At 44.2% G+C, this 18,931-nt stretch overlaps 4 protein-coding genes across 5 annotated transcripts; 1 reads left to right on the forward strand and 3 right to left on the reverse strand.

Moving 5' to 3' along the window:
• Window positions 1-2,141: 2,141 nt before the first annotated feature.
• Window positions 2,142-5,606, reverse strand: tmem275a (transmembrane protein 275a). 2 transcript variants are annotated; one of them, XM_085930251.1, is made up of 2 exons: window positions 5,257-5,606; window positions 2,142-4,211 (listed from the first exon to the last, which is right to left on the reverse strand). In XM_085930251.1, exons 1-2 carry the CDS (start codon window positions 5,267-5,269, stop codon window positions 3,526-3,528), a joined length of 699 nt encoding a protein of 232 aa, XP_085786377.1. In that variant the 5' UTR covers window positions 5,270-5,606; the 3' UTR covers window positions 2,142-3,525. The 2 variants fall into 2 exon arrangements, with proteins under 2 accessions (XP_085786377.1, XP_085786378.1); XM_085930252.1 differs by having other exon boundaries at window positions 2,142-4,298.
• A 3,433-nt stretch (window positions 5,607-9,039) lies between these two features.
• LOC147046192 (complement factor H-related protein 1-like) lies at window positions 9,040-12,344 on the reverse strand. The gene is made up of 10 exons (XM_085930136.1): window positions 12,180-12,344; window positions 11,869-12,060; window positions 11,038-11,220; window positions 10,771-10,959; window positions 10,625-10,693; window positions 10,415-10,543; window positions 9,718-9,879; window positions 9,429-9,590; window positions 9,325-9,350; window positions 9,040-9,202 (listed from the first exon to the last, which is right to left on the reverse strand). Exons 1-10 carry the CDS (start codon window positions 12,235-12,237, stop codon window positions 9,188-9,190), a joined length of 1,185 nt encoding a protein of 394 aa, XP_085786262.1. The 5' UTR covers window positions 12,238-12,344; the 3' UTR covers window positions 9,040-9,187.
• Window positions 11,717-16,293, forward strand: LOC147046193 (beta-1,3-galactosyltransferase 2-like). Its single transcript, XM_085930137.1, has 2 exons — window positions 11,717-11,754; window positions 14,854-16,293. Exon 2 carries the CDS (start codon window positions 14,954-14,956, stop codon window positions 16,043-16,045), a length of 1,092 nt encoding a protein of 363 aa, XP_085786263.1. The 5' UTR covers window positions 11,717-11,754; window positions 14,854-14,953; the 3' UTR covers window positions 16,046-16,293.
• cdc73 (cell division cycle 73, Paf1/RNA polymerase II complex component, homolog (S. cerevisiae)) lies at window positions 13,051-18,745 on the reverse strand. Its single transcript, XM_085930135.1, has 17 exons — window positions 18,579-18,745; window positions 18,026-18,131; window positions 17,835-17,904; window positions 17,693-17,755; window positions 17,353-17,405; window positions 17,184-17,272; window positions 16,899-17,112; window positions 16,716-16,814; window positions 16,569-16,647; window positions 16,417-16,481; window positions 14,549-14,606; window positions 14,442-14,477; window positions 14,261-14,348; window positions 14,017-14,178; window positions 13,822-13,922; window positions 13,599-13,740; window positions 13,051-13,508 (listed from the first exon to the last, which is right to left on the reverse strand). The coding sequence occupies exons 1-17, from the start codon at window positions 18,707-18,709 to the stop codon at window positions 13,472-13,474; spliced, it is 1,593 nt and encodes a 530-aa protein (XP_085786261.1). The 5' UTR covers window positions 18,710-18,745; the 3' UTR covers window positions 13,051-13,471.
• Between the last annotated feature and the right edge of the window lie 186 nt (window positions 18,746-18,931).

An 18,931-nucleotide genomic window follows, 5' to 3' on the forward strand; every position in this document is an offset into this window, starting at 1 on the left:
ATCGATCCGGGCGACTCTCCATTAACTGAGCCATTGCGAGTCCTCCAACGCTTTGTTATGGGAATAACGGAAATAACGAAACTGATGTCACAGATATGTGCGGCGGTCAAGACAGTTTGGAATAAAATCTTGATCGGAAAAGGGTGTGGACATCAAGCGTTTCCATCCCTCTCAGGATTTTCATCCGAATAAATGCGTGCGATTAATCGAAGCTTCGACCGGAGGCCAGAATTGGATTTTACGGGCTCCCTCCTACGAGCTTCGATTAAGAGGTGAGCTGCTGCATTTTGGACGCTTGAAGGAAGATTGGCTGACTCCGAAAAATGCTCAAATCAGAAAAAACAAAAAGCTATTTTGCTTTGTCTCATTGAGTAAGGATTAATCATCGGTTTACATTCGGAAAATGAGCACTTTACAATTTGGTATAGACGATTCTTTTGATGAGTATTCTTGGATTCGTCAGCTCCTTCCCGCTCAGTCTGGCTGCAGAAGCGGCGTGAACTGGGTTAGTCTTATGTAAGCGGTCTCATAAAAGACCCTCAGCCACTCGTCTTCCCCTAATCTTTTCAGCTTGATTACACTCGCCATCCCTCCGCCCCTCGCGTGTTCTCACACACAGGAACAATCCGGCGAGCACCACACGGGGACCGAGGATCCAGTTCGGAGCGGATGGCGATGCTGGTTGCTTTGGGGGGGGGGTCTCGCGATAAAGCAGGTGTGAGTTCAGTGGCTTGTCGTGACCAATGTGGCGTGGATACATCAAAACTGAGCTGTTCACATTGTATCTTTCGATTGTCGCTTGAAGATGAGTCAGAGATGGATACTTGGTGGCACCTCGGTCTTATCAGTTGCTTTTTTTTGGGAAGGGGGGGGGGGGTGACCCAAATCACTAGTCTGCATCAGGGATTACATAAGAACCATATAAAGGTGTCAATAATTACTACGTTAGAGTGTGTCACGTCGACCCAGATATTTTCTAGCACTGGTTTTATGACACAATGGCAATCAGATTTTTTTTTTTTTTTTTGCAAGAATGATTGATGAGACAGTAAAGATGATACAACATTGAAGCCTCACATCAAATGGATGCAAAAATGCACGTTCAAAGCAAGGCAATGACACGCGTGGTTCAAAGGTCAACAGCTGGGCGCTGCTTGATTTTGTTTGGTTTTTTCTCAAAACCACAGTGGAACACGCTGACCTCTCTGTCACTACACTTTAGTCAGCAGAACAATCAACATGTCATCATAAATATACACCTCACCTTACCTCCAAACCTGTTCATCTAAAGGCAGTAGATCTTTGTCAACCCTTTTATGGGGCTTACAGCTGACTAAACATTTAATATAATTTATGAGTTTTTATGGCTCGGTCAAGGCCATCCGAATCAACATGATGATGTAGTGCATGAAGAGGAGCACTGGGAGGAGTTATTTTGGTGTTGTTGTTGTTTTAATCTGCATTGTTCCTCTGATGCTTAATCCAATTATTTTCCACTGCTATGTGACAAAGGCAGGATCTTGGCTGAGTTGTCCAACATGGCTAAGCCAGTCAACAGCCTCTAGCAACCATCTGCTCCATCCAACTAGTTTGGCTTATCTTGTGTTTATGACAACATATCTGATTTCCAGTAGGTCACTGTGATGCTAAATAGAATGAGTGATATTTTTCAGATACGGAGCCCCAACGGTATGGCTGGTATCGGCAGTCTTCATGAGTACCCGATACCTTGAAATTAGGCGGATATCACTCCATACCTGCTATTGGTACTCGCCCAAGTGTTAGTAAATAGCTATGGAACACGATCCATCCATTCATTTTCTATAGAGCTTGTCCTTAAATGACTCACCGGTGAGAGGCGTGACTTCTCAACAGCCACGCACACGCACACACAAAAAAAGACACATTCACACATGTGGACAATCTAAAACAATGGAATGTAACCCAAACAAACTTCGAGTGAGAATGCGGTCCACACAGGAAGGCCCCATACTGTAATTTGATGCCGGGAACCTTGAGAAAACCAATAACAAAAATCCAAAACAAAAGAGACAGGAGTCATCTGGAAGATTTGAGGTGAAATACTTCAATAAAGCACATATGTTTCAGTTTCATGCTTCACATAATCTATAACAGATGTATTCTTTTTTTTTTTTTTTAAAGCAATAAGTTATCAAACTAACATTCCCACAAGGGCAATGTTTGTCTGCTGACATCTAGTGGTCTAACCTAAAATGGCATCCGTATTTGAGAGTTATAGATGAAGCTCTGGCGCCCACTGGTGGTAGAGATGAATCCTACCAGATGAAATGTTTTCATCAACAAAGCAGATTTGAGGACAGACTTAGATATTCAATAATAGTTTGATTTAACATGTAATTAATCCGTTTTCATGAATACTGTATGCCTTCACATCATGTTTTATTTACAAACGTACAACCATTGAAACACAATATCAGCTAGGAGTTTCCAAAATTGAAAGACACACACGTACAGTATAAACAGCAAGTATAGATCACAAAAACAGGCTGCTTGTGTGAACATGCAAGAACATTAGTTACCACCGGCAGCAGCTTTTAATTCGAATCACTAATGGTGGTTCATAAATGTGGGAATGCTGCTATGTACAAGGCTGCATCTGCACTCACTGGATATTTGATTAGACACACTTTGCACAATCCCCAAAAAATCCTATCAAAATGACCAATGATGCTCAACTACCTTGTTTATGTACATGAGGGCAAACTTCATGGCGTGCAAGCAAAGACTTTCTGAAACAAAATGATCAGCGTGCCCTTTTGCTATAATGTAGCCCTCTTTCATTGGATCCTTATATGTAGTTCAATCTAAGGCAACGTCGCTTTCACAGCAATTCGGGTTTTGCAAAGTTTCTGGGCAGTGACGACAAGACATTCCACGTTTAAGCAAGGCCAACATCGTTTGGCTTACTGAAGCTCAAAAAGTCTGAAATGTCAAGTTTATCAAATCAGCCCAAAAAATTAATGCAGTCGGTATTAAGGCCAGTCCTTGTAAGATCTTTTTTTTTTTTTTTTAAATAGAAGCAAGGAATGAAAATTCAGCGGGCTTACCACAGATAAGATCAAAAGACACAGAACGGCAACATTGCACAATATATCGTGTGCCCTTCAAATGATTACAATCCGTTTCGGAGAATAGAATATCGTTTTGATGGTACTCAAATAGCAAACGTCAAAAGTCAATGAGGTCACTCCAAACCTTTGACTTACAATCTTTGACATTTGCAGTAACACAGACACATGTTGGCAGTTGAGCACCCCTTTCAAACAAAACGCAGTCCGTAGCCATTTTGTACTGGTCCTAGGCCCATTTGGTATTACGATAAGAGCAGTTAGAACACACTTGCCCATTTGATTCCCTCGTATGTTTTTTTTTTTTTTTAAATTGGTCCAAAATTGACATTTCTTTTTAAAAATTGGTCAAAAACGGTCACGTCCGTAAAACGTGCCGAGGTCGGTCCCACTCATTAAGCTCTTAACAAGAAGGTTAAGTAGACTGCTGGAAATCTTGCAAGGTGGCCGCTTCTTCTCTTGGCAGGTTGAGCCTCACCTCTCCCCCAGAGGCGGTGGATGCTGAATAGACAGCGCCGAGAGAACCGGACGTGGCGTCGGTGTCCATGGTGAAGAGCTTGCAGGTGCCAGGCAGGGACGTATCCGGAGCCTCTTTGTCGGGGCTGGATCCTCGGGACGACGCGGGCGAGGATGTGGGGCTGAGCTGCACGGCCGTGGTGTCCTGCAGGGTGTGCTCGCTGGTCTCTATCTCGAAAGCCGCCCCGCCTGCCAGCCCGCCGTTCCCGATCAGGTTGATGCCCCGCCCGCCCGTCTTGCCCCCCCGCGAGCTGTGAGGAGGAGGGAGGCGACTGCACACGCAACAGGCCCCGAAAAAGCAGACGGCCACGAGCAGCAGGATGGGTCCGATGACGATGGAAGGGTTGGCAGAAGGCATCAGGGTCCGGAAGGCGAACACGCCCACCAAGGTGATGTTGAGTCCGGCCAGCATGATGCACAGACCGCAGGCGCAACATAGGGCCGGGGAGGGCAGGCTGTGGGGACGAGAGGCTCGGCGCTTTTTTTGCTTAGCTGGCTCCTTCTTGGACATGGCGCTGCCTGCGTTTCCATCAGCGATGACCATGCTGTCACCTCCGGCGATTACCTCTGGGCTTGCACTCGGCCCTTCACAGAAATATCTTCACCATTATCCTCTTTCACAAACAAATATACTCTGAGTGAGTCCTGTTCTGGGTGCGGAAACACCTTTGTCTGAAAATGACAATCAATACATGACGAGGATCAAATATTGGGTCATGTGTTTTGCTTCATGTAGTGACAGTATTGATTTCGTTTAGGTAGTGACATGACACCTTCATCAAACTGTCATTTAAGGATTAACTGCATGTCATCTGCAAAGCCTTCTTAGCCAACATTGGTGTTCTGAAGAATTTGTCTGAAGGCTAGGTGTAAACATACTAAATGAAAGGGTTCCAAGGATTGACCCCTGAGGGACGCCAAATGCCATGGCCAATCGATCAGATTCACAACTTCCAATGTTCCCCTAAGTAGGACCTGAATCGTTTTAGGATTGTTCCTACTCACGTTTCCAACTTGTTCAATCGTATGTCATTATCTACTTTAAAAAAATAAATAAATTGTAGCCCTTAATAACATAACCACAGTTGGCAAATATTAACGACATCACCAAATCCTATCTCCCTGGAGGGCAAGGAAAAACTACTAATCCAAAAATCCCATTTTGTAGTCATTATAACGGATCTTTTTATAAGAACCTGATAGCTTTGTTGAAGCAACTTTTATGGCACATACAGTGTCATAAAACATGGGGAGGGGGGGGGCAGTGTGATTTAAATTATATTCTATGACCTCTACATATACTTATATACTATACTATGATATAGATATATACAGCAAGTGAATTTGAATTTTGTAGTCAAATTGATGTAACTGAGCAAATGGCTGTTTTTTTTTAAATGTGGACATTAGACACAAAAACGCAGCTACTTCTCCACTCCATAATTTTATCATGCCTACCTTCTGCAGTGGCTTGTTCTATTTACATTCAATATTTTCTTGATGTCAAATCAGCCCTCTAATTACACATGGCAAAGTAAACATACATGCTGTAGAAAGTATCCAATACAAACACGTTTTTTTTTCTTTCTTTGCTGCCTTGGTTTGAACATTAGAGCAAACATCTGCTTACCTTTTATGTCCATTGAGGTTCCATCCTTAAGCGAGGGGGGGTTTCTACTCACACAATGTTGGATGGGGGGAAAACAAAAGAAAAGCAAAAATTGGTTTATGGTTCCGAGTGCTGCTGTCTTTGCTTGCAAGTGTGCCGTCCCCGAGGGCGCAAGTCATGACACGCGTTCAATCAGCGGCCATGAGGCGAGCCAAGACCGGCAAGTGATGCGCAACATCCGAAGCGATTACTGGAGCACCTCGCACAAATATGGACCTCCTTCAACCAAAACAAGGAAGGGCTCCTCACTAAGTAATACGGAACATGCACGACATATTGCCTCCTTCTGTCAACCTCTGGATGTGTGGAAGTGCGTTTGAATGACGTGTACCCCCCCCCCCCCCCGCCCCCGCCCCCCTTAAAGAGGTACGAACCCGGAAATTGAACTGTATATCCACTTCCACTATTATGAAATTGCCATCCATCCATCCATCCATCCATCCATCCATCCATCCATCCATCCATCCCATCAAGCTGTCAATGATGGGCAAATCAAATATGGGCGTTTATGTTTACTTGGTTGCTGTATCTTGAAAACCATAAAAGAGATTTTTTTTTTTCTTCAAGTTGTTACAATTCATCCAAGATTCAGTTAGGTCACTTGAACCATACAGTGCAAATCTGACCCTTTGTTTTGTTCCATTGTGGAAGGATGGTCATGGTGGTTCTCCCCAAGTGTTTAGTATTGTTTAAGGGCTGATCATGAAAAGTGCAGGTCTTCCTCCAGAGCACAACGCACGCCAGTGACACGGCCAATGTAACCAGGCGTTGATTATTGGCTCAGCGTGCCACCATTTTTGTCAGGCCACAACTATGCTGTCATGTCCCGAATATCAGTTGTATCATATTTCTCTGCAGGATGCATACAATGGATGTCACTCACTTGTGTGTGTACAGCATGTGTGTCAAACATGAACCAGGCCATGTAGATATATTGCATCATAAACTGAGCTCTTCTTCGTATAATAACCTAAATGGGTTCTTAATTGCGGGATGAGAACACAATGTGATGAGATGAGCTGCATAGAAATGGAACCACTGGGTTTAATTTGTTTTAATCAGTGTCAGGAAGTCGAGAGGCACTGCACTAGGATTCTTAATTTGACACGAGAGCTCGAGTTCAATTCAGGATATGTTCATGAAACGACATAAATATGATGTTATTTGCCAAAATCAGGGGGGGGGGGGGGGTGCATGACAAAGATGCATCAACACTTGTATTGTACTTCAAATAAAAAAATAACAATGTGGTCCAAGTGTGAACTTTCCCTGGTTGTGCATGATTGAGGACCCAAAAGCAGGAAGGCCAGGCAGAATTACTCAAAAATGGGAATTCAATCCCCACCCGAAAAACAAAAAGGAAAGTAAACGAGTCATGGAATCAAATGAACACGAAATCAACAAAGTCTAAAACAACCACTGAAATAAAAGCTGAGAATGTAACAAGTGGCAGCAAACACAACCAATGAACCAGACGTCCAAAACTCAAATCTAATCCGAAGCAAAATTGCCACGAGGGACTTTGAAATTCCTTTTATTTAGATTAGATTTTAGGAATGAGCTAAGAGGTTATTGTGTCCTCTGTTATGTTGTGAACAGGGGCAGCAGTGGAATATCTTCAAGGCCCTAAAATTTAGAGTCTAAATCCAAACAAGGCTCTGGCCCTTTGTTTTTACTCTGCAGCTATAAAATGTAGACTCACTCTGACACCGAAAGACGTTTTTGTAACCACTCAATGTGTTTGTTTAAATAGTGACGTACATCGGCTGTTTCACACTCGTCGCAAACAATGCCTAAATCTGGGGTTACCATGGCGACATTTGACGAAATCCTCCATTGTACCTGTATGAAAAAGTCCCCATTTCTACTCTAATTGGGTTGGGCAAACAACAAAAACCCTATTGTGCCGGTCGTTACCTTGTGGCGTAATATTTCAACCTATTATCAACCACGCAAAATTTCATAGAGACGAACTATAAAAAAAACAACTGAGTGCAATTACAACAAAATATGAAAGTAAGTGCTAACGTGGTTTTGTTGTGATTGCAACACATACTGTTTAAATTTTGTCTTACGTGTGCAGATGGGGCGGCTCAGTGGCGCACTGTCCGCCTCACAGTTAGGAGGGTACGGGTTTGATTCCCTGTGTGGAGTTTGCATGTTCGCCCCGTGTCCACGTAGGTTTTCTCCGGGCACTCAGGTTTCCTTCCACATTCCAAAAACATGCTTGGTAGGCCGATTGAAGACTCTAAATTGTCCCTAGGTATGAGTGCGAGTGCGAATGGTTGTTCGTCTCTGTGTGCCCTGCGATTGGCTGGCAACCGGTTCAGGGTGTCCCCCGCCTACTGTCCGTGGGGACAAAGCGGTTGAGAAAATGGATGGATGGAGTGTATGTTACTGTTCTACAATCATTTGCTGTTTTCTCCACTCAGGTCACACAAGTGGAGCCTACGTAACACGCTCCGAGGTATTAAGTGTACGCCAGATACCGGTTTCCTCGTCTTCTCTCCAATCAAGTCGGAGCAGAATATAATGGCGGAAGCGTAGGGCCCTCGGCCCTCTCAGTGGCACTTTCCTCCGATTTAACACTTATTGATTCCTCCTTACGAGCGGCGCGAGCTGGCGCTAAACCCTGGCAAGTCCTGGGGGTGGCTGCGAAGCTTGCGTCTGTTCACAATGTCATGAAAGTAGTCAAGGAGCGAAACGATTCTGCCACGAACACTCCGTTCATGCTCATTAGTCAGCTTGTGTGCCGGACGGCGGCGGCGGCGGTGGCGTAACGCACCAAGGCCCAAAAAAAACACATCATTAAGCGACGACATAAGCGCAGCTGCCGCCACAGTCAGTATCTTGTCACAAAAACTGCTTTTTGAATCGGCCATCATGTGCCGCATTGAAATGTAGATAAATTAAGCATTCAAAGTTGTTTGTCTCATGAGGATGAAACGGAAAGCCCCAGCGATGCTCCAGTCAAGCCGTGAACGGACTTCTTTATGCCATCAGATGGATCCTGTTTTTCTTATCAAGGGATCACATGTTTTTTTTTTTTTATGTACCACCAAACAAAAAGTCACAGATGATCCTTTTCTTAATCTGACATTTTGGCAAAACTATTTATACACAAGTGAATTATGAAATAGAATGTTTTTGAGAAGATAGCTGGAGGTGTGAAGGAAATTTAAATTGACTGGAAAACAGTTCAATCATACGGAAACGTGAAGCTGACAATGTGGAGTAAAAATACAAACGTAGCATTTTTTTTCCATCATGCCACATGGTAGTCACTGTTAAAAAAGTATTTGTTCTAAATTAGACCAATACGTTGAACATTTAATCCAAATTTGTAATTGTAGTGATTTTATTATTTGGATTTTTATTTTTTCCAAAATAAAAATCTGTAGAAAATTGCACTTACTCTTGATGAATTACATTTTAAAAATGATAATTGCTTCCAAACTAGCATTTAATTCTTCACCACACTCTCATGTTCCTGATGGAAACATTACCTTTGTTTTAGCTGCACCTAATGTTCTCCCAAGCGGGTGCATGGAAAAAAAAAACATGTCTTTAAAAAAAAAAAAAAAAAAACTTAAAGAAATGGTTGCATTCTTTTACAATGCCGCTTGAGCCATCAAAGTTGCCATAGGAATAGCGTATCCACGGCAACAGAGCAGACAAGAGGCTACGCACTACAACCCCACAGTGACTGAGATGAGCATTTCTCAGGTACCGAGAAAGATGAGCTTCCCATATTGGTTTTATTCATTTAAAAAAAATTAAATATTGATCAAAAGCTTGCAGACAATATTCCTTTTTTTTTTTTAATGACAATTATGTAAAAGCACTGTTGTTGTTGTCACGTGGAGGCAGTTTGCCCAGGGATGACCATGAGTTAGTTGCACCTTCCCTGTTTCCAACATGTAATATAGAAAATAAGTTAACAGATGCATCTCATTGATGGAAATATGCTTGGCATCAGTTAATAATTCATGATAAAAGAATAATGAAAAGTCTGAGAAAGACACTTACGTAATAGCGGTCCGTGTTATGGCAACCTAAGCAATAAGAAAATACACATAATGAGAATTGTGACGTACGCTAACGAAGGGACATCGTGTGTACTGTGTACTCACACGGGGTCACTTGAATTCGTCCTTGTCTGCACGTAATTCGGCCTGTGTAGTAACGCCAGATGCACTGAACACTCTTGGTTTCTCGTTCTTTTAGAATTAGCGTTCCAGATTCTTGGAAGTTGTAGCTGGTGTACTCATCGAGGTTAATTTGACAAAATGCTTCTAAACAAGGTAAACACAGACATCAATCATATCAGTTGAATTTATTCAAACCAGGACAAGTAATTGGGAACAGGTTTGTGGTTGTATTTTTTACTTGTTAGTATGACCTAGATGTTGGTTGGCTTACCTTTGCACGTAGGTAGTTGCGACCACGTGCCATTAGCGTAGCACACCACGGTATGTGGTCCGACCCTTTTGTAAAAACCGTTACACGCATATCTTAACTTCGTTGTTGTTTTCTGCACAACATCACCATTTGGAACTCTCGGGTATGATCCACAGTTGTCAACTAAAATAATAGGAAACAAATATTTTGTTAAGAACATTTAAGTTGTCTCAAAGATAAAATAATTCCCCTCCGACTGTAATGGTTAAAACAAAATCATCAAAAATACTGACCGGCAAGTAATCATCAGCCAACGTTTGCACTTTAAAGGCTGATTTCAGAGATGTGTTTCTAAATGAAGAGTCAATGTTGAACAATGACTATGTCTTGATAGAGACGCCAAATTATCTGTACATGATTTACATTAGGTAAATTGAAGTGGACTAATCAAACATTGATCAATCTGCCTCTCTAAGGCCCGTAAAATTACATGTGGTGTGCCCCAGGGTTCGATTTTAGGCCCAGTGCTTTTTAACCTGTCATAATTTTATTCTCTGAATTCACTTGACCGGGTCTTAAAATTCTTGTGGTCAATAGCCATTGGTCAAATCAACCTGCGTATCCACCTGTTGCCATTCAAACAACCAAAATAATAGCTTAGGGTTCAATTGAATGGATCAAAGAGACTTGATGCTGGAGAATGTTTTGGGTTGCACACTTGTTTGGGTCGCTGAGGATCCATCAATTCTGGCACCAGTTGTGGCGGTATCAGTGGAATCATCAGTTTTGGGACCAATCGCATAACCACCACCAACACCACCACCACCACCCCGTTCCCTTGCTATGCCTGACAGGAAAGAAAAAACATTTATTTTCATTCTAGAAATCAAATTTGATGCTTATATTGATTACAGTGTCAAGAACCGACTTCCATCAACGGATTTCGTACTGCCACCAGATGTGTCTCCATCATCTCCAGGACCTGGTTTGAGCATTGCTTCAAAAAAATAAAATCAACAAGTTGGGAAATCTTGAAGATTATTGGTGTGTTTTTAGAAGAGTTTTCAAACTTACTGCAGCTTGCAGCTTGTGTCCAGTACCCGCCAACACAAAAGATGGACTTCTTGGCATTTGCAACCTCAACACCATATCCGTCTTCACATTCATAGCGAACTTCAACGTCGGCAGCAAATACGTCCTGGTATTTGTCAAGGATAACGGCGTGCGGGATGTGAGGCGGCTCATTACAAGATGTTTCACTTTCTGTCAATACAAGTCAATGAAAAATTAGCCAATCAGTTGTGAATGGACCTACTGAAATGTGAATACCACGGGACGTACTCTCACAACGCGGCAAAGCCGACCAAACTCCCTTTCTACAGGTGGCTGTTGCGCTCACGGTTTGGTGTTTGTATCCCTCGTCGCATTTTATCCTAATGACAGATCCTTCATTGTACCACAAGCCTTCGGGACTTTCATTGAATTTTCCATTTGGAATATTTGGTGTGAAGCAGGTGTTTTCATCTGAACCAAAGCAAAAAAAGTCATGGGTGAATAGATAATAAGTGCAAGTGTACAAAGAACAAATGTATTTTTCGTCAAAAGGAAGGATAATCATTAACTTTTTTTTTTCTTCCTTAAATGTCATAGCTATAAATCACAACACACGGTCAAATCCGTATTGGCAATATACGGCGCACTCGTACAAGTATCCGTGTACTTCTCCATCACTACAAATTGTTAAAATCGACGAAAAACTTTCAGCCGTGTAAACTAATCCAGATATTTTCACTTAACAACGGAAGTTCAACGTAACGTGTTCTGTTGTATTGTTATTTAATGTTGTGGATGGCTGCTGTAAAAGTATTATATGAATTCAAATGTGCCTGTATCTTACTGTATTGTAATCCCCTCTCCTCCCTGCCACAAAATTTGATGTCATCAATACTTTGTCCTATGAGATAAGGTTTCTGCTAATACAAGTGGTTGCGCTAGTCACTTTTTGATTCCATGCTGAGGTTTGGAATTTAAAGAAGAGGCAACCAAAACCGCTAACTGGTAAGCCATAATATAATGCAACAATTGCTATGGACTGTTTTGTTCTTATGATACAAATGCTGGCAGAGATCAAAGTAGTTGATGCTAAATTACTGTCTAGATTCTTCTACTTACCAATGCATTGTGGTGTGTGTGACCACAAACCATTGAGGCATACACTGGTAGCCCACCAACCCGCCACTGCTGGTTTCTGTCCATCGTTGCAAGCGTACGCCAGAGTGCTTCCATGCCAATACGTTTGGAGTTCAGGCACTAAAAAACCTCCCTCAAGATAGGGAGCAGCACATGACTCTGCTGGGCTTTGGGCTGAAAAACAAAAACAAATCCTCAAAAGTCAGACAGAAAAAAAAAAACAGAGGGAGGCAGGCTGGCTGGCGGTCGTGATCATTTTAGAGCAAAAAAGCATCACAATGAACTTGACAAACCGTGAAGTTGTCCAGGATAAGACAAGATGAGGACAAATCCAAGACACCTGAGAAACATTTTGTTAGGAAATGTACTATTATCTGACAAAGTTGAGCAAATCCTCTCAATCAGATCAGGAGCGGTTAATAATTGTTCAGTTGCGCCATCACTTAGTCAAAAGGCAAATACAAACCTCCCCTAGGTAGGACATCATGATGTTTGCTTTGGAAATAAAGCCAGGCTGCCAAATGTAAAGGTCACCTTTCAATATTTCATTTCAACTGATTTATTTTGACATAGTGTGGATGCTCCGAAGATGAACGCCCAAGAAGTGGTATAATTTGGTGTTTTCATTCTTCTTTTAAATTTAGTCACACACAAACAAGTATACCACCATCTAGTGGTCAACAGTGGCTCTACACAAAATAAACTGGCGGCTGAACAAAATTGTTACAAAGTGTAAAAAAAACACAAACCTGGAACTGGTGATAGAGGGGGGGGGGGGGGGGGGGGGGAGGGGGAATACTGCATTTCTGTTAGTGGCCAGAAATCTTTAAAGTCAGAATTCTGAGGTATAAGTGACAATCCTGCCAACGTTTTTTTCTCTTCCCTGGCCATGATCCCGTACTTTGGCAACTTTGACCTCATAAGAAAACAAGTGTGAGTGGTTTGTTTGGTTCCTTTGGGATAATCCGCACTTTTGCAACCCACGTTAAACAAAGTCAGTAACATTGGCTATGTTACAAAGGACTTTTTGGACATATGCTCGGGAAATGGTCTCGGAGGTGACTATGAGTACAGCGTCAATGACGTCACAATGGCTACAAGTAAACAATCATCATTGACAAACTACGGCGCAATCTTAGGGGGGAAAAAAGAGAACGTCACAGGTTCATTTCAACGCCTTTTATTGTCTTCCTACATCAGAAAGCATATTTCAAGGATCTCTGACAACCAAGGAAACTGAAGCTTGGAAAAGGGTCATTATATGGCCCTAGTATCTCAAAAGCCAGAAGAGCCCACAAATGAAAAATAGCATATCAGTCCATCTCTGGTTTGGCAGCCAAGATTAATTTAATGTATTTACATTAAATTCATTAACGCGGTGGGAATTGTGATTTTGCCAAATGTTTTTTTAATGTCCTCTTTTTGATAGAAGAGTTATTTGGAACATAAAAAAAAACAAAAAAACAATTCCAACAGACCCACCCCCCAATTCCAACAGACCCCCCCCCCCCTTTCTTGGACAGCGAGAGGAGTCGAGCCAAGTCGAGTAACGAGGTTTGTTGGAGATTTCTTTCGTGATCAGAGTTCAGAACCTGAGATGAGATTTGTGTTTCACCATGTATCTGGAGGACAAAAGAAAAATGCTTGTGAGTTTGTGTCTCCGGCTTACTGTCGACAAGAGTTTGGAGGATCCCAAAATCTTGTTAGCATACCTGTCTAGAGTTTCCCAAAAGCGCAGGAAGACGGGCCGGTCCAAATGGCGCCGGTGGCGGCTGAGCTCCAGGACCGTCACGTCCCACTTCTGCACGTTGGGATCAGTCTTGGCCTCGTCGTACTTGAGGTGAAAGGCTCGAACTGAAGTCGAGACGGTGGTTTGAGGACGGGGCGGCTTTCGGAAGTGTAAGATCGCTGCCGGTGAGACGACTAATCACTTACTCTTGGCGAAGATGTCGACGGGGGAGCCGTCGGGCAATAGCCAAGGCCAGCCCTTAAATTGCCAGGCGGGGCCCTGCACAAACACGGCCACCACTCGGTCCCTGTCGTTCGTGGAGGTCAAAAGGACGCGATGTCAGCTACTTGGCAAACTTGGAAGTCTTCAAGCGCAGGAGTCCTCAACGGGTAACATCTTACCAGTCCTGTGGTGCGAGTTTGAGCGGCTGGTCGATGACTCTGTAGGGGACGGTGACGGAGAGCGTGCTGCCTCCGGGTTGGATCTGGTCTTTGCGCCGCTGGAGAAGAACCTCGTTGTCGCGCGGGATGCCTTGCTTCTTCTTCTCGTCAGACGTGACAAACCTGGCGGGCGGGAGGCCGACATCCGACTGATTGCCGGCTGCTGCTCCTCCGTGAGAGCTGCCAATGTGAGCGCCACACCTACTTGAGGTCCTGCATCAGATCCTTGGCATTCAGCATTGTGATGAGCGAGGTGGTGGCGGCCGGGATGATGATGATGGGCGTGCGCGACCCTGTGGGCGCAATTGCATTTGTTTCGGTCAACGAAGAGAAAATTGGAAGAGTGGATGACAGTCGCGCATCGATAATGGCGAGCGAAGTCTTACCTTTTTTCTGATTCGGAGGTGGTCTGGCTTGTGAAACTGGAAGGCAAACACAGAACCCAATGTTCATATTTTGATGAAACCTAACGGCTCCGCACGGTTGAACTTACCTGGGCGTGGGACGGGCTGGAGCGCAGGCGTCTGGGCCTTGCGAGCCGAAGCTCCTTCCTGAAAAACATCAGCAAAAAAAGTCCATTGGTGTAATTGGTCGCCTCATCGATTCCTTGCAGGAAAATAAATACCCCCCCCCCCCCCCCCAAATTTTCTCTAATCTATTTGCATTCTTCCTCAGTCCAAAAAAAAACAACAACGCATGATTAGACTTTCCAAGTAGCGTATCTGAATGAGTTGGAATTGAGTGTGGAAGCAAAATGCTTCGATATATTCCATTCTTACGCTCTGGTTTGTTTTCTAGGTTTTCAGCACTTCTTCTGGATTTGCAAGCAGTGCTTTAGTTGCTGGAGGTCTGTCTCAATCCAAAACAAACAGATTTTTTATTTTTTTGGGGCAGAAGCATGCAGTTGAAAAGACGCCACTGTTGCAGCACTGTTGCCAAATTGGCCCTTGGGCTCTGCCTGGCGACTGCGCTGCTGATCTTCCTGCTTGGAAGCTTCCGTAGCGACAAGACAATAGCGAGCACAAACGTTTCCACCGCCACCTGTGGCGGGAAGCAAAACGACTCGTCTATTCAGAGCCCCAGCGGTTTGGAAAATTCCGAGCCCATTCCAAGTGCGGCGGAGGACAGCAACGATGCGGCCATCCAAACTCTTTTCCCTTACATCATCAACCAAGCGGACAAATGTCGAGAGTGGCTCGCGGCTCCGTTTCTCGTGTTTCTAATCACGACGGAAGCTTGGCAGGTGTACGCGAGGGAGGCGATCCGACTGACGTGGGCCAATGAGACTTTGATCCCGGGCGTGTCGGTCGTTCGCCTCTTCTTGCTGGGAAGACCGGGCGAGGGCCATATGGCGACCCACCTGCAAAAGCTGCTCCGCTTGGAGAGTCAAAAATATCACGATCTGATCCAACAGGACTTTTTGGATTCCTACCGAAATCTGACCCTCAAGACCTTGATGGGCCTGCACTGGGTTGCCCGCTACTGCCCAGGGGTCAGCTACGTCATGAAGACCGACAGCGACATGTTCATCAACACGGAGAACCTCGTTCAGAAGCTGCTGGGACCGGAGCGAGAGCCCAGGATGAACTACTTCACGGGAAAAGTCCTCCGCAAAAACCTGCCTTCCCGCAACAATAACAGCAAGTGGTACATTTCCACGGATGAGTACCCAGAATCGACCTATCCTCCCTTCTGCTCCGGGACGGGCTACGTGTTCTCCGGAGACTTGGCTCGCAAAATCTACGAGACGTCTCGGAGCATGCGCCTGTTGCCCCTAGAGGACGTGCACGTGGCGCTGTGCTTGGCCAAGCTCGGCTTGGAGCCCAGCGACCCGCCCAATTTCTTTCTGTTCAACCACTACCGGGTGCCCGCCCGAAGATGCGAGTACAACAGACTGATCACGTCTCACGGCTTCAAGCACCAAGAACTTGTACAGTACTGGAAGATGCAGCAGAGTAACAAGGCAAAATGTACGACCATGGGGTTCTGATCAAATCCGGGAAGAACCCTGTTGTGTCACTGCAGATTTTTTGTGTGCAAAAAAAAAAAAAAAGATCACACACGTTGCTTATGATGACTCAAGGGGGGCAAGACTATTTTGTGCCGTCTACGTTTTGGACGGCTCAAATCAAAAAGGGCGTGCGTGTGGCAAAAATGCATTCGAGAAAATAAAGTTGAGATTTGAGTTGTCGATTTAAAAGCCATGTTCACTGTGATCCAAATAAAATGTCAACAAAGCAGCATCGTCTGACTCCGCGCTTTCTCCTCAATCGAGCACGGCGTCGTCTGCCAAAGCGATGAGAGCAATATACGCTCGCATCTTCTCAAAGCGGTCTTTATATTGCCGCTGTACATTCTTACCGTCACTGATTTCAGAGTCATTCCGTGGTAGGTGCCCATGGTATCGATCTTGAAACCCTCCGTTTCTGCAACAAACAATTCCAAACGGCGTCACTGGCCGGGGAGCTCTTTTAGGATGCCGCAGAGTGAAATGAGCACGAGGGCCAACTCACCCTCTTTTCCTTTGAATCGCTCCTGATCGTATCGGTTGTAGGCTGCCGGCACAGGCTGCTTGGTCCTGAGCGAAGGGTCCTGGAAAAGGCCACACATGACTTTGAGCTGGTGTCCAAAAAAATCTTTGTTGAGAAGATCATTCTCACCACTTGAGTTGTGTTTTGCGCCGGCCGTTGCTCCGGGGCTCGCCCTTCTTCTCTGGCTTTCACCGACTGAAGAATGGCAAAGATGTTCTTGGAGAAGTTCTGCAAAAGACGAGTGGCGGCATGTTTTGGACAAAGCGCAAAAAGTGAAAGACAGGAACGTCAAATTGACTCAATGCTGTCAACCTTTCCGGTGCTCTGGAGGATGGTCGTCCGTGTCCTCCACACCCTCTCCCTGCTAACGATGTCTCGAGTGACATCCACTTCGGCATCCACAAAACTTCTCTGCTTCACCGTTATGTCGTCATCCAGGTCTGTCTTGATGGTGGAGCGCTTTTTGGCCATAATCTTAGCTTTGATGGCTGCGATCTTCTCCACCGACATGGCCTCAGACAGCGATCTGCGGGAGGAGCACAAAGCGGTTTGTCGTTGGCTCCGCGGAGCGCGTACGCACGGTTGGTTGCTCGGTACCTGATCTGGTCAGTCTGCACGATGCCCTCCTTGTGGCCCTCCAAACGAGCAGCCAAACGCTCCTTGTCCAGACGGACCCGCTCTTCATCCTGAAAGTGAGAGCACCGTTACACAAAGTGTGCCGTGCAAGCTGACTCGTCCGGATGACAGATGAGAGAAAGATAGTCACCTCAACCCGAGGTTTTTTGGCTTCTGAAGATACCTCATCGGCAGCTCTTTTCACTGAGACAAATCAAAACAAGATCAATGTGGCTCTTTGCTTTTGGTTCTGCACAAACTAAAATTTGAAAGCACACACTTGAACAGCTTTTGACAATCAAGCACTGAGTCAAACGCTAGAAATAGTACAATAATTTTATTTTTGTATTTTCTTGTTTCATTTTGCTATGTTGCAAATTTTTCTTGGAGAATATTTTGCACTTTTCAATATTTCCATTCGGGCTTGGCCTCTATTATTGTATATTGCGTAAAAATGTCACTGACTTCACGTAAAAACGGAGCGAAAATACCTTGAGTTGGCCTTTGCAGGCCAATTTCGATCGGTGCACTTCTGTCAATACTGGTCGATGTCGCTGTGAACAATCAAAATTGAAAGACTTGATCAACATTTCTTCCAACAGTTTGACATGTCATTTCTCAGGTGCTACTTACAACTCTCGCCATTAAGGTAAGAAAGCAAGCCTTTTCGATCAGGCCTCCGAACAACAGGGATGTTCTCAGTCTATGAAAGCAAGGACAAGGGGAAAACCCCAAAAACATTAACAACCAACAGGATTAGCATCGCTAGATGGGATGCTACTTTAACACGTAATCCCAAACCATCAGTGTTCTTAAATACTTACTGCAGCTCTTCGCACATAGGACGGATGTGGCAGGTGTACATTGTTGAGCAGGAACAAAATGGAGTCCAATGTATAATATTCTTTGGGCTGGCCCTCTTTACCAGTTCTGGAGGGATACAACACAGACGTGGTTCAGTAACCCAACGCAACATCGGTGCAACTTGAATCATCTACATTTACAAGCGACTGCTTGATAAACGACAAATCTTTGGTTAGTTAGGCTTCCATAAAGAAACACTTGGCTGATCTACAGCTTTTAAAACATGTCCCCACACGAACACAAATATCTGCCACAGTACTTGACAACACTCCGTCAAGTTTAGATCTGGCTTGACAAACCATTCTAACTATGCGCTCTACATATTCACGCGCACAAGTCATTTGGGTATCGCACACTCATATAAAATAAAGCAATTAACTTATTACAAAGTGTGTGAAGTAGAGGAGTTTAAGAGTTAGCTTAGCATCTGTGGCTACCTTCCACATAGCACAAACGATGCATAAGCTGCGGGCCTGCAAAACACATCCAGAAAGCAAACAAACAATGGCTTACCCCCAGATAATATAGTTGGTCTTGACATTTTTCGGCCAGGAGAATTCTCCAAATATAACTTCATCTCCCTTTGCGACGATTTCTTTTTTCTGGATATTATACTGACGAAGAACACTCAACACATCCGCCATCTTCACTTGTAAGTGTAGAAGTGAGTTTGGAAGGCCCCCATTTATCAACATGAGGTGTCCTCGCAGGAAGCCTGAATGGAATTTTTTTTTGCACGCGTTAATTTGTTTATATTTTGTAAAGCGCTTCGTTACAGCGATAGCTGCTGTGAATGTGTTCTATAAAGTTTTAGTAAACGTTGTGTAGTTCAACCGAGACATACACGGTACAACACACATCGAGCT

Source organism: Syngnathus leptorhynchus, chromosome 14 (assembly GCF_054491065.1).
Source record: "Syngnathus leptorhynchus isolate UIUO chromosome 14, UIUO_Slep, whole genome shotgun sequence".
In the NCBI taxonomy this organism is placed as follows: Eukaryota; Metazoa; Chordata; class Actinopteri; order Syngnathiformes; family Syngnathidae; genus Syngnathus; species Syngnathus leptorhynchus.